Source organism: Giraffa tippelskirchi, chromosome 5, assembly GCF_054371585.1.
Source record: "Giraffa tippelskirchi isolate mGirTip1 chromosome 5, T2T-mGirTip1v1.2.pri, whole genome shotgun sequence".
Classification (NCBI taxonomy): Eukaryota; Metazoa; Chordata; class Mammalia; order Artiodactyla; family Giraffidae; genus Giraffa; species Giraffa tippelskirchi.
The window spans coordinates 59,478,268-59,505,935 of NC_137279.1; the positions used below are offsets into that span (position 1 = coordinate 59,478,268).

The 27,668-nt window shown below is 41.4% G+C and overlaps 1 protein-coding gene and 1 long non-coding RNA gene across 2 annotated transcripts in view; one reads left to right on the plus strand and one right to left on the minus strand.

The window, feature by feature from the left end:
- Positions 1-27,668, plus strand: part of USH2A (usherin) — a 901,466-nt gene that overhangs the window by 825,466 nt on the left and 48,332 nt on the right. Inside the window, exon 63 of the mRNA XM_081491700.1 lies at positions 2,984-3,305. Within this exon, the coding sequence (XP_081347826.1) occupies positions 2,984-3,305 (322 nt within the window). The remainder of the gene's footprint in view (positions 1-2,983; positions 3,306-27,668) is intronic.
- Positions 7,893-9,291, minus strand: LOC145506637 (uncharacterized). The gene is made up of 3 exons (XR_014054094.1): positions 9,147-9,291; positions 8,496-8,638; positions 7,893-8,107 (listed from the first exon to the last, which is right to left on the minus strand). It is a non-coding gene; the product is annotated as an uncharacterized LOC145506637 (long non-coding RNA).

Genomic DNA, 27,668 nt, shown 5'->3' on the forward strand with positions numbered 1-27,668 from the left:
AGGAGGTACTATTTTAAACAATAAAACAAGTAGCAGGCAATGAGAGCTGTTGCCAGCCAGGGTTGGACTGATTGAAAATTTGTTCTGGAGAGAGCATTCCTTATTGAATCCTGCACATCTTCCAGGAATGATGAGGCTCCTCTGACTATTTCTCTAACTCCTTAGGATCCCCTCAGCTCTGGCCCCATAGTTTTTTGGGACAGTGCCACTTTGCCAGCTCAGGTTTTGACAGTGGTCCCCTCTGGGCTCTCTCATGAGCATGGCTGTGTGTTGCTTTCCACACAAAGGAATCTGACCACCAGTGCTCTTCCCATAACTTAAAGAATTGCTTGACTTTTTTCCCCATCATATTTTAGGTAACATGTATCCCCAGCAAGAAGAGTAATAAAAGACATTTTATGCTTAAAATTTAGTAAAATGAACAGAACCACTTAAAAAAAATTAAAGCCTGGAAAAATGTTGATTTCCAACCACCATTTGTAAAATTCAGCTATTATTGTAATCTACTGATATGCAGATTAGATCTCTCCTACAATTATCTCTGATATATAGTGCTGTTGAAATGAAGCATTTGCAGTCTTGTGCATCTCCTCATGACAATTATTTAGGGTCACATTAAATATTAAACAGTAATTAAAACTTCCACAGGTATCTTCTGTAGTTAATCCACATGCTATGTGAACTGGCTTTTATCTTACTCTAATGCAGGGTATGAAAAGGGTGCATGCTAGCTGCAGAACTATACATTTTATCCTGGCGTCCTCTTTACCTGACTGGTACCTGAACATTTTAAAAATCATATCAATTTGCTCCCCTTTGAAACTCTTACTCAAAAATATTTCTAAGGGGAAAAAAAAAGTTTCCAGATGTGAGAAGGGTACTTTTCCCAGCCTGAAAAAAGAAAATCTGATTTTTCTGAGAAATTTAGGCATTTAAGACAATGAGAGATGTCCCTTGACTGTCCACTATAACTGAAGATGTAAGTGACATAAATGACTTAAAATATCAGTGGAATATTACTCAGCCATAAACAAAAAATGTAGTCATTTGCAATAATATGGGTAGACCTGGAGGGTATTACGTTCAGTTGAAATTAAGTCAGACAGAGGAAGACAAATATCGTATGTATTCACTCATATGTGGAATCTGAAAAAACAAATGAACAAATATAACAAACCAGAAACAGAGAACAAACTAGTGTTTCCAAAGCGGTGGGGGGGAGTAAGGGATGGGCAAGATAGATGAAGCGGGGAATAAGAGGTGTAAACTACTAGGTATAAAAGAAAGAAGCTGCTGCTGCTGCTGCTGCTAAGTCGCTTCAGTCGTGTCTGACTCTCTGCGACCCCATAGACGGCAGCCCACCAGGCTTCGCTGTCCCTGGGATTCTCCAGGCAAGAACACTGGAGTGGGTTGCCATTTCCTTCTCCAGTGCATGAAAGTAAAAAGTGAAAGTGAAGTCGCTCAGTCATGTCCAACTCCTAGCGACCCCATGGACTGTAGCCTACCAGGCTCCTCCGTCCATGGGATTTTCGAGGCAAGAGTACTGGAGTGGGGTGCCATTGCCTTCTCCATTTTATAATAACTTTATACAGAATATCAACAGTAAAAACATCAAATCATACACCAAAAATAAAAGCAGAATATCACTTCTATATGAAGTTGGGATTTATGTCATTTGGAGTTTTCCCAGCAGATTAACATTTACTGAATACTGCAAATTCATGTGTCCTCCTTGGGGTACCCCCAGCTGGTCAGTAGGAAGAAGGATCCTAGGAACACTCTAAGAAGCAGAAAGAATCTGACCCAGCATTTTTTAATCCCCACATATAAATCCAGAAAGCAAATATTCCATATGTGAGAAATCAAAACTGATTCTCAGAATCACTTAGAAGTCTGATACGCTATTCATAGCTATGATTTGTTCACCAGTAAACTGGCAGCCCGTCATGGTGGAGATGGGCATGGGAGGAGAGGAAGAGAGGGGGAGCAGAAAAGGGAAGCAAGAGATTCCCCAAAGGGAGAGAAAACTGTAATTAAGAAGAGGGGAGGGGAACAGAAAGAGCAAGAAAGTGAACAGAAGGTGGGGATTGTCTGGAGGAGATAAAGCAGGGAATAGAAGAGGGAACGGCCAGAAGCAAAAATAAAATAAAGGGAGAAAGGAAGGTGGCTGGGGCTTGAGGGGAAATTAGGGGTGTCATAAAGTCCACTGGGCATGGAAAAGAGGGGGAAAGCATTTATTTGCAACCACAGGCACTTAAAGCTAACAAAATCCCCTTTTGTTGGAAGGGAAAAGTCCCTGATATGTAAATAGACCTTTCCCAGTGGCAGGAGACCACCTCTGAGGCAAAACATAATTGATTGGTTGAGTTTAACTAGATGGTGATAAGGTGTCTCGTGATTGATAATCTGGTGTGTGGCTGGGTTAACTTTGGCCCCAAAATGTCTCTGTGTGGTGTAAGGGAGCCTGTTCTAAGATGTTGGGTATCAGGTGAGGGGATTTATTACCACGGAGACCTTCAATTCACGATGTTCTTTCCTGACCTGGAATTGTTCCTGGGGAATCATTTAGTTCCAACTGCAAAGGGAGGAGGAGCCCAGGGTTGCTGAAAATGCATTCAAATTCCCCAGATCTGTATTCTTCCTCACTGTGGTAAGTAGTTCTACAGAGTACCAGAATTTTCCTGAAAAGTATCTTGAAAGTGTATTGATTCTGTGCGTTCCTGTTTAGGGAAGAATTGTGCCCACCCTTTCCAGACAGGGGAGGATCTTTGCTTTAGTTTGGAAAGCCAAGAGGCTTGAAAATGCTCTAAAATTTCCATAGAAATATGACTTTGTTGACTTTGAAAAGGGCTCATTATAGATAAGGATGAATATAAAGGTACCCGTTTTTTTTTTTTTCCAGAAAACATTTGGTCTTTTAAAGATTCTTCCCATGAAGATAGATTTTGCCAATAATGTGTCATTTCTGCCTTGTGTCCTGAAGGTATGAAGTTCGAATCCAAGCCTGCACCAGGCTGGGCTGTGTGTCAAGTGACTGGACATCCGTAGAGACCCTGGAGGTTGCACCGCAGCAGCAACCCCCTCCCCATCTAGAGGTGCAGATGGCTCCAGGGGGGTTCCAGCCCACCGTTTCCCTTCTGTGGACAGGACCCCTCCAACCAAACGGAAAAGTTTTATATTATGAATTGTACAGAAGACAAATAGCAACTCAGCCTGGAAAGTCAAAACCAGTGCTAGCCTATAATGGAAGCTCAAGCTCCTTTATGGATGTCGAACTACTGCCTTTTACAGAGTATGAATACCAGGTAAGAAGTGGATGTTATCAACAACTCACTCTCAGATGATGAGTGCACATCAGCACCTACTTGAAGAATTGCTTGCCGTCTAAAAAGCCACTTAAAGAAACATGGGGCTTAAGGAGTTTAGTAATATTCTTTAAAAAAAAAAAACTTAAGCAGTAAATGAGGGAGGAAAAGGCATATTCATTCGCCTTCTTCATTTTCTTGATTCTTGATCCATGTGATACTTGTGATCCATGTGATGCTTGTTATTCCCACGTAGTTTTCAGGTGAAGTATTAGCATTTCTTATTAATGAGGTGGTTTCTATCATTAAGCTTCCTTCTGTCAGTGTTGCCTTGGCTGCAGATAACTCCTTGTGAAAAGATCACTTTGAAAATAACTCATGAATTGTAAACAGAGAAAATAAAACCTAATGAGCAAGTGTCTCCAGCCCCTGTGCTGAGAAAAGTCTAGAGGAAACAACTAATCTGTGCATGAGGATGAAATCAGTTTTGTAGGAGCACAGCCTGAAAAAAAGAGGACTTTGCATACCCCTAAAGAGCCAGGAATTAAAAATACTCTGAAGGTATTCTGAAATCAATAGACTTCCCTTAGGTTTGTTTTGTTTGCCGTCACAGTGCATTTGCAGTTTTCTTGTAACAAGCAACCCCAGTTCCTGTGCGGGGGGTGACTCCCCACCGTGCTCAGGCTTCAGGCTTGGTGGGAGTGTCAATCAACATGTCAGGCTGTCATGTAGCCAAGTGGTGGGCACCTGAGTCATATTCAGCCCCTCAGACTTGCCTGGGGCTTGATCTTCAGCAAAGTGACTCAGAATTTTAAAAGGTGGAACTAAGTCAAGGTAAAATATCTCCAATTTCAATCCAAAAGCTTTTCTTATCCTTACCATTTCCAAGCCTGGTTCTTCAACTGTTCTTTTAATTACACATCCCTTGGTATCTGAGGGTGGGGTTGGTTCCAGGAACCCTACAGATACCAAAATCTGTATAAATTGGCATAGTATTTGCATATAACCCCCACACAGCCTTCTCTATGGTTTAATTCATCTCTAGATTACGTATAATACCTCATGCAATGAAAGTATCACGTAAATAGATGTAAATACAATGTAAACACTATGTCAATAGTTGCAGGCACCTGGCAAATTCAAGATTTATTTTTTAGATTTTTTTCAAATTTTTTTTATTGAATCCATGGATACAGAAGTCATGAATAAGGAGAGCTGACTGTGCTCCCAATAAAGAGCATTCTGGGGCCATTACAAAATATACAGTGTGTGCATGTTATTAACTCCAAAACTTAAAAAACAATGATTTAAAAACACGTCAGGTCCCAAGGGTTTATGGTAAGGATTGTGGCTTATGTCATGAAGGAACAAAATACCCATTGATGCCACAGTTGGAAACAGAATTTGGTTAGAAAGAGCTAGAACCTATGTAGCCATCCTTTTGTGCTTTATCATTATCTTTACAGAAAAGTGTCAAGTTATCAAAGATTCTTCTGTCAATTATCTAGTCTGCTTTATGAATAAAACTGAACCTTTGTAAGAGAACTGGATGGAATCAGCATGAGATATTGATATTTGGCCTCTATTTAGACAAAGCTAAGTGATCCATGGATACTTAAAGTGAACCAGTGATTATAGCTTCTTTGGCATCAAGCGTCATTGAGTTAAATAACTGGCTGCATCATCTGTAAAGTCTTATCTAAATTTTCTAAGGAATGGTAAGCCACAAGCATGTGCCTTAACTCTGTCAGTTTTCTCACTGTTGGAGGATGGAGGGAATGAAATGTGCTCACTGAACTGAGAAGGTATCTTGGAACCAAAAAATGAAACAAGCTTTTCCAAAGAATCAATGGATCAATTTATTATACTTACAGGATCAGCTGGTAAAGAATCCGCCTGCAATGTGGGTGATCTTGGTTTGATCCTTGGGTTGGGAAGATCCCCTGGAGAAGGGAAAGGCTACCCACTCCAGTATTCTGGCCTGGAGAATTCCATGGACTGTATAGTCCATGGGGTCTCAAAGAATTGGACATGACTGAGCGACTTTCAGTCTCTCACCCACTCGAGGCATATTTGGGCTTCCCTGGTAGCTCAGTTGGTAAGGAATCTACCCGGTTCAATTCCTAGGTCAGGAAGATCCACAGGAGAAGGGATAGGCTACCCACTCCAGTATTCTCAGGCTTCCGTTGTGGCTCACCTGGTAAACAATCTGCCTGCAATGTGAGAGAACTGGGTTCAATCCCTGGGTTTGGAACATCCCCTGGAGAAGGGAAAGGCTACCTACTCCAGTATTCTGGCCTGGAGAATTCCATGGACTGTATAGTCCATGGGGTCACAAAGAGTTGGACATGACTGAGTGACTTTCACAGAGTGGGATTGGGCAGGCAAAGATCCAGAGGCATTGGCAGCTGCACTCTGTATTATGAAGGGACCAATGGGACAATTTTAAAGTTAACCTAAGGTAGGGGATACGTGCTGAGAAACAGGATGTGCATTCCTAAGTCAGGGTTTATGAATGGGTAACTAGTTTTGTTACCTATTAGAACATTCACTGGAAGGACTGATGCTGAAGCTGAAACTCCAATACTCTGGCCACCTGATGTGAAGAACTGACTCATTGGAAAAGACCCTGATCCTGGGAAAGATTGAAGGCAGGAGGAGAAGGGGACGACAGAGGATGAGATGGTTGGATGGCATCACCGACTCAATGGACATGCATTTGAGTAAACTCCAGGAGTGGGTGATGTACAGGGAAGCCTGGTGTGCTGCAGTCCATGGGGTTGCAAAGAGTCAGACATGACTGAGTAACTGAACTGAACTGTACTAGTTTTGTGAGAACTGGGAATATGTCAGCAAAGGTCTTCATCATTATTTGGGGAGTAACAGAGCACAGAGGCCTCCTGGTCCTAATGATTATTAAGCAATATATTAACTACAAGCCCTTGATGACAGAGAAGTGATTCACTGCACAGTACAGTCCTGGGTAGGGTCAGTGGAAGGACAGGAAAAAAATGTATGAGCCCAATATGGTGTCAGTGATGCTAACAGTCATACACTTACCAGGAGCTAAGAATAACCAGGTACCAAGGGACCCACATTTCAGAGGAGAGATGAGTTAAGAACATCAGGCTATGCTGTCTATTATGTAACTGTTACTACCAGCCCTGTGTCATGTTCTTCCTCCATATTCACTTCACCCAAATGAAATTATTTAATTTGATTTTCATTTGATTTCTAATTTGTATTTACTAGCTAATCCCATGGTATATAGGAAGCAGGGGGAAAAAATCTAGCCTGCCAAAACCCAGTTCTTACAAGAAGTATTTTGAAAAATATAGATTAAGTGCCAAAATAAATGAACTAAAATATTGGATTTATTTAGCCTGTGCAAATGCTGAGTCTTTATAGATCCTGAGTTATCTTACTGAAGTCATTTAGGAAGTAATGTACTAAAAGAATTGATTTCCCTTTAACAAAGAACATTTTGTCTTTGAGATGAATTTGAATTGTTCTCAAACCTGTCTAAGGGTTACTTTTCTGCAAGTTGCTTTTTAGAAAGCACCTTTATTGTCCTAAAATCATCAGTTTACCCACCATGCCAGTGATTTGACTGACCCTCCTGCAGAGGATTGTGTTTTGAGATAATCCATATATTTGTAGGAGATGAAAACAAAGAACTTAGAAACTGCCCAGAGATAGAATCCTATTCCATTAGAAGCATGGTGATGATCTGTGGTTGGGTAGGGGCCATCCACCTGGTATGCCTAGTGGGTGTCAAATGGCCCTCCATTAGTGTATTCATTCCTGGTTTTGAGTTAAATCATTGATGGTAGCTTCAAAAATTTAGTTATGTGGGAAGAAGAAGACAGTATTCCTTATGTTATCACATGGCGGCGGGGGCGGGGGGGTGGGCGGTGTCCTGCTACTTGCCACTTACAAACTCAGTTACATACTCACAAATGTCAGTAGAAAGGAAAGATGCCTTAACCAACAATGTAGCTATACACCTCTGATTGAGACTTAAATCCACAGTCTTTTAACTGATATCGTACTTAGTCTCAGGTTCTTAATGTCTCATTGTAGACAGAATTCAGTGAGAGACAAAGTGATAGGTAAGAAGTAGATTTATTTAGAGAGAAACACTCTGCAGAGTGTGGGCCATCTCAGAAAGTGAGAGACCTTGAAATATGATGTGGTTAATTTTTATGGGCTGGATAATTTCATAGGCTAATGAGTGGGAGGAATATTCTAGCTATTTTGGGAAAGGGGATGGGGATTTCCAGGAATTGGGAATCCCACTTTTTGACCTTTGTGATCTGTCTTGGATCTGTCATGGCATCTGTGGGTATGTCATTTAGCTTGCTGATATGTTACAGTGAGCATATAATGAAACTGAAGTTCCACTGGAAGTTAAATCTTCTGCCATCTTGGCCCTTGCTGGTTCTAAACAGTTTTTTTTCATGTCCTAGCATAGTGTCATTCTTTTAAATGTTGTGCCCTGCCCCCTTCCCTCTTATTTCAAGAATAGCAGCAATCTGGGAAGATGGTAGACTTAGCATCCCCAAAAAACTGTCTCAGAAGATTCTGTTCAGTCATGAACGCTTTTAATGTCAGATAATCATTGACACAGAGGGTCAGAGTCATTGTCCCCCTGCTGTGAGCAGGCTTGTGATCGTCCTCTAGATCTTATCTTGTTCACACAGTCTGATCACACAGTTTGTTCAGGAGCTTATTGAAGGGGAAGCTAGGGAAGAGACCTGGTCATCTGTTAATGACTTGTTCTTCATTTCTATTTCTTTGATCTGAGGAAGGAACCAACAAGTTAGGCCAGGTATTGAGTGATCAAAAGATTTGAAAGATGTGCTTGGGCTGGAGAGGAGTAGAGCATGGGGGTGCTTGCTTTAAAAGTTAGTTACAATATACCTTTGCTAAAATAAGAAAAGGGGCTTCCTGCTGAGGGTGGTTTCCTGCAAAGAGCTGCTGACAAATCCCCACTTGTCAGAACATCAGTCCATTTCTGTGGGATTAGGGGTGAAGTTCTATCTTCTGTGACGACTTCATGCTGATACAGGGCACTGTATTCTCAGAGTGGAAGATGTCACCATGGGTCTAGAGCATCTCTTTGCTGACTGTTTTCGTTGCCCCCTTACACATACAGACAGAGCAAGCTACAATTATTATGACACCTACAAAGATACAAAGTAGTAATGTTAATGCCATTCCCTGGAGGCCAGTTCTTGGAATTGTGCTCAAGATGTAGCAGCGTATATCAATGGCTCCAGTCAGATCATCATGCAGTTAACTTCTTCTTCCCAGGACTGTTGTAAGAATATCTGTAAAACAATTCAGGAATATGCATCAGACACTGAGTCTATGACTCTGTTGTCCTTTTTGGTTTGGTACTTGAATGGGAGGAGGCCCTGCAGGGTTTTGTTCCTGTCTACCTCATCTGTATTAATTCTTTGACCTGATGACCAATGATAGACCTCTGGGCAAGAGAATAGAGCATGGATAAATTCTGATAAACAGGAGGGTCAAGAAGTATCTGGAGAAAGAGATTCTTACTGAGAGGGGGAGAATCATTGGCTACAGAAGATTTGGGAGGCAAAATGTCACCTCATAATGACTCACGCAACGAATTTGGGAAGTAGCATGTTTGAAGCAAGCAAAAGCTGTGTGACTTTACAAGCATTTCCAAAGTTTTCAGTAATACCTCAAAATTGAATACCCTAAAAGTAGTAGCTCTCGGGATTTATAGTACAAAAGGATTGCCTAAAGAGTCCATTCAGAGTGCAAATACCCAGTGGTGGGGTAGAGATTCCCAGAAATCTGCATTTTTACCCAGCAGCTTAGATGGTCCACATCCTCCTTTTTTGAGAAATACTGCCCCGGAGGGTACAGGGCTGTTGCTATGCTACTTAAGCTCGATTTTCAGGTGCTGATTTCTTAAATCAGTGGTTCTCATCCCTGACTGCACATTAAAATCACCTGGGGAACTTCAACAACATTCCAGTTGCCAAGGCCCCATCCCCATGTAGTTCTAATTCTGCGTTGGGTCCAGGCATCAGTGAATTTCAAAAGGTCCCCAGGTGACTCTAATGTACAACCAGGGTTGAGAATCATAGTCCTAAAGCATCGTAAACTGATTGCCTAAGTAAGTGAATCCAGCTCCCCACAAGTGCCTAATTTACATGATGATAATTGATGGCCAGCCCATTTACCTTGGTCTGTCCATGACTTTCCTGAATCAGAGTTCTCTTTATTGTTTTGGTATGAAGCTGGAAAGAGGAACAGAATATATAACCTGCTAAAGTTCATGTCTTCAATTAACTGAATAATTTCATTTGCACTTCCTCTTGGATTTTGTTTGGTTATGGTTGTTATTTCATTTGTTTTGTTTCTCATTTGGGAGGCCTGGATTTTGGTGAGAAGAGTTAACATTGACCATCACTGAAAATGGGAATTTTCTAGTTTGACTCATTTCAACACAGCTTCCAGATGGCTGGGTTTCATAAAACGAGTGAAGATCTGAGATATAAATCACAAAAATTTGGAATTTTTTGAAAAAGATTTATTTATGGCTGTGCTTGGTCTCTGTTGCTGTTTGAGGGCTTTCTCTAGTTGTGGCAAACAGAGGCTACTCTTCATTGCCGTGTGCAGACTTATTGCAGTGGCTTCTCTTGTTGCGGAGCATGGGCTCTAGGGTGTTGACTCAGTAGTTGTGGCACATGGGCTTAGTTGCTGTCTGGCATGTGGGATCCTCCCAGACCAGGGATGGAACCTGTGTCCCCTCCACTGGCAAGCAGACTCTTAACGACTAGACCACCAGGGAAACTCAGAAATTTGGAATTAAAAAAATTTCACAAGGATAAATGAGCTGGCTTTGCTGAGTGATGCAGTGCAGGTTCTCATCAGAGAAGAAACATTTGTGAACTTCAGATACAATTTTGTTTACCAAAACTCAGTTTTCAAACAACGCTGCAAATGTGTGATTCATACATAAATGCGATGCATCTTTGCTAAATGAAATTCTTTCAGTGCACAGACCTTTTCCTTAAATAGAGATTATAGGCTTGCTGCGCTACAAAATACTTACACATCTGGTAAGAATTTTTTCACAGTGAGACAATCTCATTTCTATCATCAATGCTTCCAAAATTGGGAGGTACATATATATATGATACAAAGCTCCACAGATTCTATGTGGAGAAGTCCTTAATTGTTCAGCAAGCAAATTAAGATAGTAGTCTCTCCACAGGCTTCAGAGAGGGACCTGGGTGTGTGTCTACTTTTATAAGAAGCTTCAGCTTTGACCTGCGGGGAGAGAGCTGAGGCCAATGAGTGGTTGTCAGTAATTGTGCCTTCATATTCATACACCCGCTTAAGGCAGCAATGACTCATCATGGATTTACGAGGACTGTCATGGCTCCCCTTTCATTGAATCCTGATGTCAGTGACTTTAATTAGCTTTCCTGAAACTTCCCCACTTTGACAGATTTTTTTCGATAAGCACCCACACACACACTCAGGGTCTCTGAAGGCTTCTGGGGCCTCGTGACTGGATGACTGAGACACGACAAGTCAGCCTTGGAGGAAACCCCATGTGTGACTCACTGGCATGTGGATCTAATCTCTGAGCCGCCCAGAGCCGCAGTCTGCTACTTACTAACAGACCGACACTGCCCCCAAACAGTTCTGTCTGAGGATTTATGCAGGGGAGGCTGGGAGGAATGCCTATGGGAGAGATGTACTGGGGGTCCCTACTGTTCCTGCCCCAAGCGGCTATGTGACGACTCCAGGAGGGGACAGCAGAGGCTTTCTCTGCACCAGCCCCCACGGAAACTTCCCACAGTGTGGGCGACAAGCTCTCAACAGAAGGGAGGAGCAGAAAGGACGGCAGGTTTTAGTTCTTTACCCCTATTTCTGGATCCTTGAGCAAATTAACTTCCTGCAGCCTTTCCTCACCTGGAGGTAGCAGCTCTTTCCAGTTCTAGATTCTGGGGCCCTAAGTGGGGGGTCATCTCCATACACACGCTTTTAAAAATTCTCATCAGGGACTTCTGTGGCAGTCCAGTGGTTAAGATTCCGTGTTTCCACTGCAGAGGGCACAGGTTCATTCCCTGGTTGGGGAAATAAGATCCCACATGCCTCTCAGTGTGCCCAAACAAACAACAACAACAAAAAATTAAAAATTCCCATGAAGCAGTAGCTTCTCTTGATTAGCCTTGGTCATCTATAATTTGAAAACCTCACAGAACACGTGCTGACTCTAAGTGACCTGATTTTCTAATAGTATTTAGGTGTAAGTTGTATCAAAACACGTGAGTGTGTAAACAGCAAGGTCCTACTGTACAGCACAGGGAGCTATATTCAGTTCCCCTCTGGTAAACCATCATGGGAAAAAATATGAAAAAGAACACATGTGTGTATGAGTGAATCACTTTGCTGTGTAGCAGAAATTAGTACAACATCGGAAATCAATTCAATAAAAATTTTTTAAAAAGTCAGTAAGGCTATGAGACCAGCTCATATACTAATAGTCATGTCATTGTGCTTAGTCGCTCAGTCATGTCTGACTCTTTGCGACCCCATGGACGGCAACCCTCCAGGCTCCTCTGTCCATGGGGATTGTCCATGGGGATTCTCCAGGCAAGAATACTGGAGTGGGTTGCTATGCCCTCCTCCAGGGGCTCTTCCCAACCCAGGTCTCCCACATTGCAGGAGAATTCTTTACCATCTGAGTCACCAGGGTAGCCCAAGCCCACTCCCACCAGGGCTGGAGTGGGTAGCCTATCCCTTCTACAGGGGATCTTCCTGACCCAGGAATCGAACTGGGGTCTCCTGCATTGCAGACAATTCTTTACCAGCTGAGCTACCAGGGAAGCCCTGTCATGTCATTATCCACCACCAAAATGGACATATGGGAAGACTAGTAGCGACGTTTCTGAAACCTAGTTTATTTATTTACTAGTAGGTTTACTGAATGAATTAGAAGTATGTTGTAAAATATAAACAGATAAATAACAAACCTAATTTATTTAGTTTACTAAATAAGAATCCCACTTAAGTCCTTGAGAAAATTTATATCATCCATATGGTATTATAACTATTTTGCTATAATTGGTAGAAAGCAAACTTTCCCTTAAACAGAAGACAATTGCTTCTGTTCACCTGTCTGGGAAAGGGACTAAAGACGTTCCTTGAAACCAAGGAAAAGGTGCAAACACTTTCCTGTCTCTCAAGAATCCCTCTCAAAATGCAGGACTTGATGCTGTTAGATTCATCCCTTATCTCCTTTCTTTGCCTCAGATTGTTTTTATTTGGCTTCATTCCACACCAAACTCTCTCCAGGCATCAGACAAAATTACTACCCCAGTGCTGTCTGATTCAAACCTTCTCTGAGTTTTGGTTTCCTTGGCTTTGAAATGTGGGTAGAAACACCACTTAACTCCTGGGCTTGCTTTGGGAATAAATGTGTTGATCCATGAATGTGCTTAGGTCAGTACCTCATACATAGAAATTATTCACACAGAACAATAATAACAGCTAGTATTATGATTACTGTCCCACCTCAGAGTGGAAATGATCTTGGGCGGCCTCGGCCTGCAGTGGCTTGAAGCAGGGTTTCAGTTCCTGGCCAGAGATTGAAGTTGGCCCATGGCAATGAGAGCCCTGAATCCCAGCCACTAGACCTCCAGGGACCAGCGGCCAGTGAAAAGGTCCTGGCCCATCAGCTGTATAGAAATGAATTTCCACATAGAGACGGAAGGTAGTGAAGCAAGTAAAGTGTTTATTAGAAGGAAAAAGAGTACAGTCTGTGTGGATGGACTCATGGGTAGGCTCAGAGAGAGAGAGTCGTGCCCTCATGGTGGTTTGAATCACTTATCTGGGGCATTTCTTCTGGGTTTCCTTTGGCCAATCATCTTGCTTTGCCTGCTTCTGAGACTATTTGGCTTATCTTGGGGTCCTCCCATGTGTACACCCACATCCTTTAGCCATGATGCCTTCTAGACAAGAGGCCCACGGGTAGTTGACATTACTTACCGTGGGGTGATGCCCTCTCCCTTTTTGACCTCCAGGGAGCCTTTCTGTACATGTGTAGTCAGGAAGGTCTCCTTGACTTCAAGAATGAGGACTATGTGGTCTTTATCTCTAATCTCAGTAGGGCTCAACCTCCTCTCAAAAGAGACATCAGCTGTTCAGTCTGGGGCCCATCTATCTCCTGCCTCAGTAAGGACTTCCCTCTCCCTATATATAAGTCAATCAAGGGCAGGACTCTTTTTTTTCCAATTTTATTTATTTATTAATTGTTGGTTGTGCTGGGTCTTCAATGCTGCACTAACTTTTCTCCAGGTGCAACAAGCAGAGGCTACTCTCTAGTTTTGGGTCACTGGCTTCCCATTGCAGTGGCTTCTTCTATTGCAGAGTACAGGCTCTAGGGCACGTGGACTTCAGTAGTTGCAGTGCCCAGACTCTAGGGCTCAGGCCCAATAGCTGCGGTACACGGGCTTAATTCCTCCTTGGAGTGGGGGATCTTCTAGGATCAGGGATGGAACTCATGTCTCCTGCATTGGCAGGTGGTTTCTTTACCACCGAGCCAACCGAGGAGACCCAGGACAGGACTCTTACTGACATACTAACACCTTGTACCTTCTTGTAAACAAGAGGATGGAGAACGGTGATGGAACAGGCCTGGGCGTGAGGCCCCCTCCTCCACTCAGGGCTTCCTGGGTGGGAGATACCTTTAGCCAGAAACCAGAGCTGCCCCAGCACACTGAATACAGCAGCCCTGCTACTGTAGAATAGTTAGAATCCTCATGTTCTCTTGCATTCGATGCTCTCAACCATCCTGTTCTTCCAGGTGAAAATACTAAGTGAAAATCATGCAGGTTGAGCAAGATACTTAAGTTCTCATAGCCCCACTCGCTCATTAAAAAATGGGTGTATAATGAGAATCAAGAAATTGTGTGTGTGGAGCAGGATGCCTGCTACATAGTAGAGCCACCTCCCCACTCTACCTTTGTTATTGTTCAGTCACTGAGTCCTGCTCAACTCTGCCACCCCATGGACTGCAGCACGCCAGGCTCCTCTGTCCTCCACTGTCTCCCAGAGTTTGCTCAATTCAGGTCCATTGAGTTGATGATGCTATCTAATCATCCCATTCTCTGCCGCCCATTTCCTTTTGCCTTCAATCTTTCCCAGCATCAGGGTCTTTTCCAGTGAACAGTATGAAAGATATGACACTGGAAGATGAGCCCCACAAGTTGGAAGATTCCAGTACGCTAGTGGGGAAGACCAGAGGGCAATTACTAATAACTCCAGAAAAATGAAGTGACTGGGCCAAAGTGGAAACTATCCTCAGAGTCTCACTAAATAAAAGAAGGAGGTACTTTCTTCCAAAGGGGAAAAGAGGCAGGTTAAGAAAACTCTTATGTCTCTGTAACAGTCATTAATACAATGTTAGAATGCAAACATCTCTAATTAAGAGCACAGTTGGTCCTGAAGATGCGATGTTCCTTTGATGACAAAGTTCAACCTTTCTTGTCCTTGCTACTCTCTTCCCAGGAAAGGAATAACATGTCCATGTTTGCATGGCTAATATTCTCTCCAACTCTGATAGTCTGATTCCACATTTCTGTGACTAGTGACATGCTTCAAATTGCTTGCTTTCTGTTGCCATCACTCTTAACTCATTCCTTTCCTAAGCATTTTTTTTTTTTTTGTATTACATTTAGAGAAAATTCATTGAACACATTGTCTGTTTGACTTTGGACTTGCATTTAATTAAGTATGAATCCCACTAACGTATTTCTGACCAGTGTGGAGGCTGATGTTTGGTTAGTTTCTCCCATGAGATGTAAGCTGCTCCCACTCACAACTCCCGCAGCTCAAGGTCTTAAATGATTTATTGATATTGGCTGACTCTAGCCTTGTGTGTGCTCTAAAACCCTAGAGCCCGAGTGCCACTACTTAGACTGAAGGCCATCAGGACATTTTGTGAACAGAAATTTGAATTCTGCCACTTGGTCCAGGGACTGTGTCCTTTTTGCCTTCAGGTTTTGTGTTCCAACAGGAGGTCATTTCTACCTGTTTGTACGGGAGCACACAGGAGCAATGCTGGTTCACATGTATGCAGACCCCTGTTCTTTTTCTGTCCCTCAGGGTGTCCGCTAGGACTCTATTCCTAAGCCCCTACTATCGGCATCTCTACATTGCCTTTGAGACAAGTAACTCATCTGAAGATAGGTTGTTTCTCACCGTCCTGCAGACCCAGTTCATTTAAGCCATGTTTGATCCTCACATCTCGTTGAAAGCTTCTTAGCTGGATATAAAGCATTCAATGCAACCAGATTTCCTCTAAGTGAATGTAGATTATATAGAATTGTGACCTGCCCCCATGGCTCTTCACAACTGGTTCCTGCTCCGCAAGGTAGCTGTAAAAGAAGGCTGTCCAAAGTCACCTGAGACTTAGGTCCTGTCCAAAGCCACCTGAAACTTAGGTCCTGTACAAATATCTAGGAAGGAGTGAGACATATTTCCTTCTTCCCCTTTAGCCTCTAAGCTGAGAATTTCATAACTTGTCATTATTAAGCACCCACCAAGTTCAAAGTGTATGTTGAGTTGCTGGGATTGGAACTAGAGGCTAAAAACCATGGACCCTACCCCCCAGGGGCTTAAAGTTTAGTTAATAAGGTAAAGAAACACACCCATGAACAATGTACTCATAAAATACATGGATAGTAGTGTAAGCTGTGAAGATAGAGATTTGAGTGATGGCACAACAGACCTAGGGAGAAACAGACATGTCCTCAACCAGGAACAGCAGTCTTCACACCAAACCCTCCTGGACACACTCTTTCCACTCTAGCCAGATTATCTTGAGGAGCATGGGTAGTTCCTTGATATTAAAGATTGAATATCATTCCATAGGGGCTTCCCAGGTGGTTTAGTGGTAAAGAATCTGCCTGCCAATGCAGGATATGCAGGTTCAATCCCTGAGTGAGGAAGATCCCCCGGAGAAGGAAATGACAACCCATTCCAGTGTTCTTGCCTGGAAAACCCCAGGGGCAGAGGAGGAGGCTGGTGGGCTACAGTCCATGGGGTTGCAAAAGAGTTGGACCTGACTGAGCAACTAAACAACATCATCATTCCATAGAGGTTATTCAGTCTCACACACACACAAAAAATGCTCTTCCAAATCTCTCCATCCTTATGAACAAATGCTTCTTTTAGCCTACCCACTGTGACTGGTACCTGGGAAAGGTTCAAAATGCTCTCCCCTCTGTCAGTCAGGATTTCAGCAGGAAGTAGCATACTCAAATGGGCATTTAAGGAAAACTTAATGAAAAAGCTACATATGAGCTGTGGGCAGGATGAAGAGAATCAACAAGGGGTGTTAACATACCTAGAGTCTAGCCATCATTGCGAGCTATGACCTTACCCTCTAGACCTAAAGGGGCAAGGGGAAGAAGCTGTTTCTGTAACCCAGTAAATGCTATAGCCAGTGGGGAGGAGCTGCCCTGGAGAAGCTATGTCCATGGAGAAGGAACACAGCCTGTTGCCAAACTGGGATGCCACAGAGATAGAAAGAGAAAATGACAACTCTCTCTTTTTGTAAAGCGGGCTGCTGAGCAGAGAACAGATCTGGAGGCAAAGAGAAAACACCCCAGACATCCCCCATACCCCAAGCAGGTGCTGCCTCTCACCCAAGTTATGACAATGCCTTTCCAGGAGAATTCTTCTGGGATAGAGGATCACCTGGCAAGCTTTGGCTTGCCACTCTGATTATTGATAAAACACTCAGTAAATCTAAGTACTTGGACTAATGGTTTATTTCCATTAAATTCCAAACGTCTTGATCTCTATGAAGCTGTCACATCTAGAGAGAGTAGCAAAAATGTTAACATATGGAAGTAAATCAGATGCCTTCAATGGAAATCTTTAAGAAGACAGTCAAGACTTTATCTTGTAAATTGATTTATCTATCTGTTAATGGATCTGATCATTACTAAGATGCCTATAAGTGTCTAGGAAACTGTACAGTTCTCTCCCAAAGGGATATTTGCAATGAAACTGGAAACAAAATTCTTTTCTTTGAATAATGCATTGCCTTTCTTCACTGTTTCCTTTTTACATATCTTGAGGTACTTTTGAGAAATTTTAATAAGAAGGTAAAACGGAGGATGCCATCCAATCAACAAATTTTGATGTAGAAGCAATATTCTGAAAAGCCAGGCTTTCATTTATTCTAACCCTCAGGGTTCTAGAATGGAGAAGTACCTGGAGACAAAGACACAGAGAGAGATGTGCTGACCTCAGAATACGGTTAGGGTTTTCAAGCCTATTGTTGATCCATAACAGCTAAATGGACCCAGAAGTGAATTAGAGAATTGCTATTTAGTCTCACTTTCTCTACTAAGAAGTCATATCCTGACTTTTCACACAAATATAATAAAAACCATCATCATGTATTTAGTGCTTGCTATGTACTGCTAAGGACTCTTAAAAGTTTTGCATGCATTAACTCATAATAATCATCTGAGGCAAGGATTATTCTAAATAATAACCCTTAGAAGCCCTTTGTTAACATGTCCAAGGGTACAGCTGGTAAGCGAAAGAACTGAAATTTGAACCTAGAATTCAAGTTCCACAGACTGTGTTCTTAAATTCACCCTCTGGTTGCTCCAAATTGTGTTTGTGTACAGGTCTGGGGCTTTCAAAATCTTAGTAAAATATGTATAAGTGTACTTATCCTCCACCACATTTCTCAAAATTTATAGCAACTTTATTGCCCATAAATCTCAGAATAGTCCTGTGAGGTAGATATTATTTTTTCCGTTATAATCAGGAAAGTGAATGACTGAGCAAAGTGCCCAGTCAAGAAATGGCAGAGTCAGAACTTGGGTCCAAATGTTCTGACACCAGATCCCATCACTGTTCTGCTGAAACATAGTGTCCTCAAGTCACCCCACCAAGAGCATGAACTCCTGACCCTGCAAAGATAAACTGACTCAGCTTGTAATCTGGGCTGCAGGAATTATTGTCACTGTGTCCTCAGCCAGTAATTTACTCTCTAAGCCTCAGTTTCCTTACCTTTAAAATTGGGATGAAAAAAACTTACCTTAGTATTTTAGTTTTACCCACCAGAGTTCTTGACCTCCTTAATCAATAAAAATTGATTAAAGGCCAGATAAAAATTTCAGACAATGCTTCATTGGAGCCTCTGCTACAGCAGGGGGAGCAAGAACAAGTAACAGGTTCCCTTGCTAGCTCGCAGAGGGTAGGGGCTAGCTGGTTGCTTATATGGGGTGAGGGTGGGGTGTATCCAGGGTTGGGTTAGAGGGGTGGCTTAGGTGGTCTGCCCACCCCTTTGGTGATGTTGAGTTTTAAGCCAACTTTTTCACTCTGCTCCTTCACTTTTATCAAAAGCTCTTTAGTTCCTCTTCACTTTCTGCCACAAGGGTGGTGTCATCTGCATATCTAAGGTTATTGATATTTCTCCAAGCAATCTTGATTCCAGCTTGTGCCTCATCCAGCCTTGCATTTCGCATGATGTACTCTGCATAGAAGTTAAATAAGCAGGGTGACAATATACAGCCTTGACATACTCCTTTCCCAATTTGGAAACAGTCTGTTGTTCTATGTCTGGTTCTAATTTTTGCTTCTTGACCTGCATACAGATTTCTCAGGAGTCAGGTAAGGTGGTCTGGTATTCTCATCTCTTGAAGAATTTTCCACAGTTTGTTGTGATCCACACAGTCAAAGGCTTGGCATAGTCAATAAAGCAGAAGTAGATGTTTTTCTGGAACTCTCCTGCCATTTAAGTGCATTTATATGGATTTCCCTAGTACCTCAGCTGGTAAAGAAGCTGCCTGCAATTCAGGAGACCCTGGTTTGATTCTTGAGTCAGGAAGATCACTTGGAGAAAGGATAGGCTACCCACCCACTCCAGTATTCTTGGGCTTCTCTCATGGCTCAGATGGTAAAGAATCCACCTGCAATGTGGGAGTCTTGGGGCCAATCCCTGGGTTAGGAAGATCCCCTGGAGAAGGCTACCCACTCCAGTATTCTTGCCCAGAGAATCCCATGGACAGAGGAGCCTGGCAGGCTACAATCGACAGGGTTGCAAAGAGTCGGACATGACTGAACGACTTTCACTTTCACTTTACACATTTGGAGCAGCAGGGAAAGTATTTGACTAGTACTTGCCTCTGTATAACAGAAAGTATTTTTTAAAGCATGATGCGTAGCAGCAGGTATGGATACTGTGATGTTTGTGGTCATTTCCACCACTTCACTTTGGAGCTCATCTCTGCAAAACAGCCAGTCTGTGCAGAGTTCAACAGCAGCCTCAGGGCAATATCTCAAACACATAGCAGATGTGTCTATCTAGGACCTCCTTCAATAGAAAAAGCAGAAAGCTCAGGCTTTTACCTCACATACCTGTATGACAAGGCTGGCCCTACCACTTACCAAGCTATGCAAACATCTCTGTGCCTCCATTTCCTTGTGTGCAAACTGGTTATGATGCTAACACTCCCTCACAGGACGTTGAGAGGATGAAGTAAATCAGCACATGTAATACCCTTATACAAATATAGGTGCTCACTAAACCCATGCACTACTTTTACATCTCCTCTATGAGAGATGGACAGGACTGAGTTCCTGGTTTTTCTCAGAGAGAGCAGACACAGCAATAGAAAGGGAGTATGATAAGTTCCAAATTTTCATTATCATTACAAACCTCAAATGGAAGCTAATTTCTCCCCTAATATGAAAGCCAGTTTTCCTCTTCTTACATTTTAGAAAAGAGCCATTCATATTTATTGAGCACCTCCAAAGGACATGGCTGTGTGCTGAGCGGTAGTGACAGAAGACATCCATTTCTAGCGAGGAAAATGTCTTGTAATCTCTTTACTAGCTTCACATCTCTGAATTTCAAAAGCACTGGTAGAAACAAACACAATGTTCTGCTGTACCCTTCTTCCCCTGGGTCCCAGAATTCAATTAAAATCATGTCCCATCTTGCCTGATGCAAAGTGTTTTAGATTAAAGGAGCCTGGAATGCAAGGACCATATCTGTAAAGGCATAACTATAATGGACCCAGCAAAGCACCATGCAAACAGAGATGCTTAAAAAAGTCCATTTGATGATGAAAGAAAATCAGATAGGTAGATGGTTAAACAGATAGCTACACAGAGCTTTTCAGCCAGTGATGCCTTTATGAATGCAGCCTGCAGGACTGTTAATGAATTTTTTTTTAAATCTTGTCATCATCATATCATTTCAGATTTATTGCCTTCTCTTTTTAGTCTCTCTTAACCTCAGTTCTGGCAAAGCCGATTTTGGTGTGTTGCTCTTTGAACATACTCAAAACCCATGGCAAGCTACCCTTTAAAAAGGCATTGGCGTGAATGCCATGGGAAAATGTACTCCAAGGTTGCAGATGAATTGATATGATTTCCTTGATTATATCTTTTTATTTATGAGGCATAATTTATGAGCGCTGGAGAGCAAACTGCAATGAGTGATGACTAACTGCAGCCCAAGTCGTAAATCAGGAACAGTGAAAGAAGAGGTGATTTTGATCGAATCTATTGAATTAGCTGTTGGCCTTAGCCAATACAGGTATCGGAAAGACCTTTTTAATATCTATTTGTCTCTCTCCTGGGAGTGTGATCACAATCTCATTACATGCCCCTAGGAAACAAATAATTTAATTGTTTGTCTGTTAACATGTAACCTATTTATTCTTCTTATTAATTACTGGCATGGCTGTTCATGTTGGACTTGTTTGTTTCTGATGTGAATTGTCATGAAAATATATTCATAGTCTCCAATTTTTGTGAATAATGTTGCCTCCCTAGCACTGCTTGATATGAAACAATATTGTTGAAATGTTTCTGTTATATCAAAAATTGCCATTATTCCACAAGGAAGTATGTTATAGAATATCACAGAAGTTGCAGAGAGCTGAAAAATTCTTCCATGTATTAATCCTCTAAGAGTCACAGTTATACTTCAACTTGTAATAAACAGCCTGGAAAAAAGTGCAAAATCTCAAAATGTTTCAAGGGGAAGGTCAGCCACTGTCACTTACCTTAGGAGTCATCATATAAGAGGGTTTTTGTGGAAGATCACTGGCTGAATTTGGTTATTCCTATGTGTGTGTGTTAGTCGCTCAGTTGTGTCTGACTCTGCAACCCCATGGACTGTAGCCAGCCAAGCTACACTGTCCATGGAATTCTTGAGGCAAGAATGCTGGAGTGGGTTGCTATCACTTCTCCAGGGGATCTTCCTGACCTAGGGATTGAACCTGAGTCTCCTGCACTTCAGGCAGATTCCTTATCTCTGAGCCACTAGGAAGGTCCCATTATTCCTATGGTCTATTTTTATATGGAAAATGATAACAAATACGTGACCAAGTAGACATCAACTGGATACTAACAGTATAGAAAGCATCGCTAAGTTTGTTCTCTTGGTCTTATCAAGACTTGTAGCATTTCCTCAACCAAAAGAATCATAAGGTATTTTTATAATTAAGAAACCCTGAAATTTTACATTAAGAATTTCTCTTTGAACTAAGACTGCATTTGGAAAATATTAGTCCTGGGGAACGTTATTTGAGAAAGTTATGAGCCATTGAGTGAGACAAAGCATTAAAATGAAAACTACAGTTAAGCATGGAAATTGTGCTAAAGAATAGTCAGGTCATTAATGTAAGCACCCAGTGGGCCCCCACGCTAAGATTTCTAAAGCATCTCTCTTCTCCCATCCTCACTGGAGTCATGATTCCTTCTTTCTCTTTTACAAAATTTCTTACAAATGCTTCTGTTCACAAACTCTTGCTTTCCCTCTGGAATAAAATTAGGAGTAAAAATGTTGGGTGAGAGGAATTAAGAACATTTTAAAATACTTAATAATGTTCATCTGGGCTGCATGGGGGCGGGGGGGAATACTCAGCAAGTTCTAGAAATAACAGTATTTCAAGAAATTTGCACCTGAAGGGAAAACTAGGTGCCAAATGGTCGTTCTACAAAAGCTAGTGAATTCTGGTTCTGTTTGGAACTCTGGCCACTGTAATAAACTTGGTTGATGATCGTTGCAATTGTAACATATTCAGCCACATACATGCTGTGTGTTTATTTGAATGGCTGAAGGTAATGACAAGAGTAATGCAAAGTGCAATTCTAAATAGACAACATGTGAATGGAAATTGAAAAAAACTATGATTTCTGTACCTGCTTCTGTAGGGAATAGCTCTCTGTGTTTCTCAAACAAGACTGGGTACAAAAATCACTTGGAGATATTTTAAAAAGGCCGGTTCTGAGATCGTTTCACTAGAAATTCTCTTACAGGAACACAAAATGATTCTGAAGATAATAGCCAAGGAGCACGTTTGGACAAAGACTCCTCTGAAGGAAAATTTGTAAAAGGCAGTTTTCAACAGAGGACAAACAATTGAACCCATTGTTTCCACAGCAGTAAGATTTGGGCAGCATGGTGGCAGATGTTGACATTTCATGTAATTAAAACTCTTTAAAGCAACATATAGTAATTAGTCCTAGGAGGCTGGGAAAGTGGGCAGAGGGTAAATAAAAGAACAATTTTATGTTTAATGGACAACAGCATAAGGTTGGTAATAGTCACTAGTTAGATTACAAAAATTAGATTGAAAACAAATAGATCTATTCTTTTGCTAGTCAAATGGAAAATTTGGGGTTAGATCATTTTAGTTATTTTTAATTTATTCAAATATTTAATCTGTGTTTTCTATGACATCTTCTTACATTGTAACTCCTTTCATGGTTTCACCCAAAACCTTGGAGAGCAAAGCACCCCTTCTCTAAAGCCAGCCCTAACCTGTTCTAATTAATAGCTCTAAGTTGGGAAATTACTAACTCTTACAGTTATAATGTGTGTGTGTGTGTGTGTGTTGTATGTGTGTGTGTATATATGTGCACATGTGTTCATTAAACCCAAATGATAAATAAAACTTTAATCACTTTTAATTTGTTTTATTATCAAAGGATAAATATGTTCAACTAGATAGTGTGTGAGGATATTTTGCATAAACAAAAGATGAAATGTATCCTTACTTTTTTTCACTCTTGAGCATGAAATTCATAAACTGTACTTTAGTTTTCAGCTCTTAAAAAGTCCCCTCTTTTTTCTGAGTTACTCATACATTTTTTATATACCCTGGTGGCTCAGTGGTAAAGAATCCACCTGCAATACAGGAGATCCAATCCAGGGTTGGATCCCTGGGTCAGGAAGATCCTCTGGAGAAGGAAATGGCAACCCATTCCAGTGTTCTTGCCTGGGGAATCCCATGGACAGAGGAGCCTGGTGGGCTACAGTCCATGGGGTCACAAAGAGTCAGATATGACTTAGTGACTAAACAACAACAACAAGAATATGTGAGGGGATCTTGGAATACAAACCAGGTGGGTTGGTTTATTAGTTAGGCAAATAAGAAGTAGATAGGTGGCAGATAGACATAGATCTTGTGTTAGCCAAAAAGTGCATTCAAATTTTTTCATAACATCTTATGGAAAAACACAAATGAACTTTTTCACCAACCTGATAGGTAGCTAGATAGACTAAGTAGGCAACTCTACCTCTGTTCTCAAGGTATCTCATTTCTTAATGTTTATATAGGTTCATTAAAAATAGAAGATCAGAGTATACTACTCACATTTCCCCATACAAGATCTCTGCTTTTTCTTTATCCACCATATATAAGGATGGACCTAAATCTTGGGGCCATTGTTTCTCAGTAGAAATACACCATAAGCATAATCTGTTAGTATTTTTATCCTGAAACTTAAGCTATACTTTAGTTCCTTTATCTCCTGTTTAGCTGCTGCTGCTAAGTCGCTTCAGTTGTGTCTGACTCTGTGCGACCCCATAGACGGCAGCCCACCAGGCTCCGCCGTCCCTGGGATTCTCCAGGCAAGAACACTGGAGTGGGTTGCCATTTCCTTCTCCAATGCGTGAAAGTGAAAAGTGCAAGTGAAGTCGCTCAGTCGTGTCCGACCCTTAGTGACCCCATGGACTGCAGCCTACCAGGCTCCGCCGTCAATGGGATTTTTCCAGGCAAGAGTACTGGAGTGGGGTGCCATTGCCTTCTCCGCCTGTTTAGCTGGGCATAGACAAAAATCTACAGCGGTTTTTAGATAAAGGACTTTTTACCTTGAGAGAGAGAAAGACAGAAAGAGAGTATCAGTGACAGTTTCTTTCTGCCTTTTCTTTGGGTAGTTTGGCATAAGAGATACTGCCTTGTGATGCAAGTCTTGAGAAATCCATAATGCTTCATTAGCACAGCTTTCTTCATTGTAACTGCTTTCATTTTCAGAGGAGCTCATGTAAATAGGCTGCTCCTGCTTTGCATAAGCATGTTGATTTATATGAATGCTATTTTGATCTCAAGTTGATTGAATACTAAAAAGAAAGACTAGGAAAAAAGCACTGTATTATGAAGGTCTCCTGTCAAAGACAAAAGACACTAGAGCCTACATTCATTCCCAGTTACTGATGGGGAATTCTGTATGGCCCAGTTTTTTTAAAAAATATATTTCTAGAGAAATATAGTCATATACTACATTATTGAGACTCAAGTGTTTTAAAATACCATGGGTTAAATTCTATTTTGGAACTAGAACTCCACCCCATAAAAACGCGTGCAACACAGAAAGGCATGAGGTCTAGACCTAACTGCCAACATGAGCATTAAAAAGCCTTAATAGATTTGGTGCTTGGTAGTTAATCCGCCTGCCAATTCAGAAGACACAGGAGACGCAGGTTTGATCCCTGGGTCAGGAAGATTCCCTGGAGGAGGATATGGCAACCCACTCCAGTATTCTTGCCTGTAATAACTCAGGGACAGAAAAGCCTGGTGGGCTACAGTCCATGGGGTCTCCAGGAGTTGGACACGACTGAGTGACTGAGCACAAATTAATTGGCAGCTTGCTGAATTTTTATTTTGTCAAACCCAGTTGCACTTTCCTCCTTGTGTTCTCCATCCTTTGTGGCTCCTACTAAAATTCTATGCACTTAAATTACCAACCAAAGCCTTACACTTGGCAAAGAGTTTGATATCAGTATGTTTACCTTATTTTGCATCCCTTTCTCAAGAATATTTATTTTCTTTTCAAACTTTGTCACTTATCATGTGATCAAAAATGCTTTCCTACCCTCCAGAAAAAAATTTTCAGTAAAACAGTTTAGTCTAGAGAAGACTGAAGAGTCAGAGGCCCTTTCTCATCAGCCTTGCAGGCTGACTTCCTCATCAGTTATCTCCTATAGCTACTCTCCCTGTTGTAAGACTGACCATGGCCATTCCAGAGAGGGTGGTAAGAGCAGCTGTGTATTCTGCCCTGGACCCTGGTTTCCACGGAGCCTGGCTCTCACATTGCTAAGACAGTTTTCTGCTCCTTACTTCCCTGGGTCTATCAAAACAAACCTTCATCATTCAAGGCAACCTGGGTAAGTCTGTTTACCCTTGCAGGCTGAGATTTTACCTAATCCAGAATTGCAGGTAGCTGTCTATGCATGCATGCATGCCAAGTTGCTTCAGTCATGTCCAACTCTGTGTGACCCCATAGACAGCAGCCCACCAGGCTCCTCTGTCCACAGGATTCTCTAGGTAAGAATACTGGAGTGGGTTGCCATTTCCTTCCCCAGAGTTGTCTATAGACAAGTCATTAAATATTCATAATCCTGAGTATCTTACTTATCTGTATGGATGACATACAGAAGCAAAAGCACAGTTTACTGGACAGAGCAATAAAATTTCCTGGAGAGTAGAATTCTAGTTTCAGGTCTTGTGACTTCTGTCACCTTGAACAAGAGAGTCACATTTCAGAGGCTTGGTTTCCTCATCTGTAAAAGGGGCCAATAATATATTCTCCAGCCACCTTACAAAGTTGTGTTTGTGAGGACCTAGTCAGTGAGCATTTGTTAAAGTGTGTTGTGAAGTATAAGATTTATACAAATGTGAGTGATTATTACACACATCATGCGATCAATGGATCAGAGCACTAAAAAGAGTAGGCTCTACTTAGTAAGTAGGTTAGTTATCTCTTTTTAAACCACTACAATATTGTAAAGTAATTAGCCTCCAATTAAAACAAATAAATTTATATTTAAAAAATAAATAAATAAAATTTTTAAAAATGAGGCATGTATGTCAATTATTTCTCAATAAAACTGGGAGTGAAAAACAGGGCTTCTGGCAGTCCTATAAGCAACAGGCTGGAGATTTGCTCTTGACTGTAATTCAAGAGCAATTCAACATCAGAAATGTTACTTTTAGAGAAATCTAAAAAAAAAAAAAAAGAGTACAGAAACACTGATAGGAGTTAGCCTAACTGCTGAAAAGCTCTCTGTCTGATATTCATTAAATTCTCTTAAAGATATTATTGATGTGAAAGCAAAATAAAAATGAGACTATACTCTCACTGCAAAGTATTCTCCTACAGTATTTCCTAAATATCTTGCATTTGAACATTCCACATGCTCTTTTAACATCACACACCTTGAACATGCGTACTATAGAATCAAGTTTTCAAGACTTGCCTTTAAAAGCTCAAAACAAATATATATAATTAAATATATATAACATGTGTTATAAATATACAATTATATGTATTATATGAATTATAATATTCATGTATGTGTATATATGTGTGTGTATACACACACACACACACACACACACAGACACCAAATGCAGAAAAATTTTCCTGAAGTTAGACTTGCCCAACATGAAAGCTTACTAAGGAAGACTCCACTCCTAAACATGCAGACAGTCTGCTTGTATTGCCATTTAGATCTATCATCCTGATTGATCACTGTGTAGCTGGCTATTATTGGGCCTAATTTAACCCTATCCACTCACACATCCATCTACTCTGTCTATTGTACCTGACATTCTACAAATTACTTACTCATGCAAATGATGACCTAAGGCAACCTTTTAGGATATTCGTGTTTAATTATACAAATGGTGCTTGATAAATAAGATTATACCTCCTTCCATATGTTTATTCCCTCCTTGATGAAAGTAAAATTTAATTTTCATGCAGATTGAGTGAGGACAGGGTTTAAGAATTGCTGAGTTTTATGGAGTCTGCAGATCCATCCGGTTTGCAGAAGCTGACAAAAATCACTCCTTGCCCCGCACAGGGATGAGCAGCTTTTCATTAGGCTTAAATCAGATGATTGCATTTGGAAACTGAGGTTCTAATCAGCCCCTTTGTGTTCACAGGGTCAAAGGCTAAAAAGAGGGAAGACCTGCCCTCCTTTGCGATTGTGAAGTTCCAGGATCACAGTTTCTTTCGTTCTGTTGTGTTCAGTTG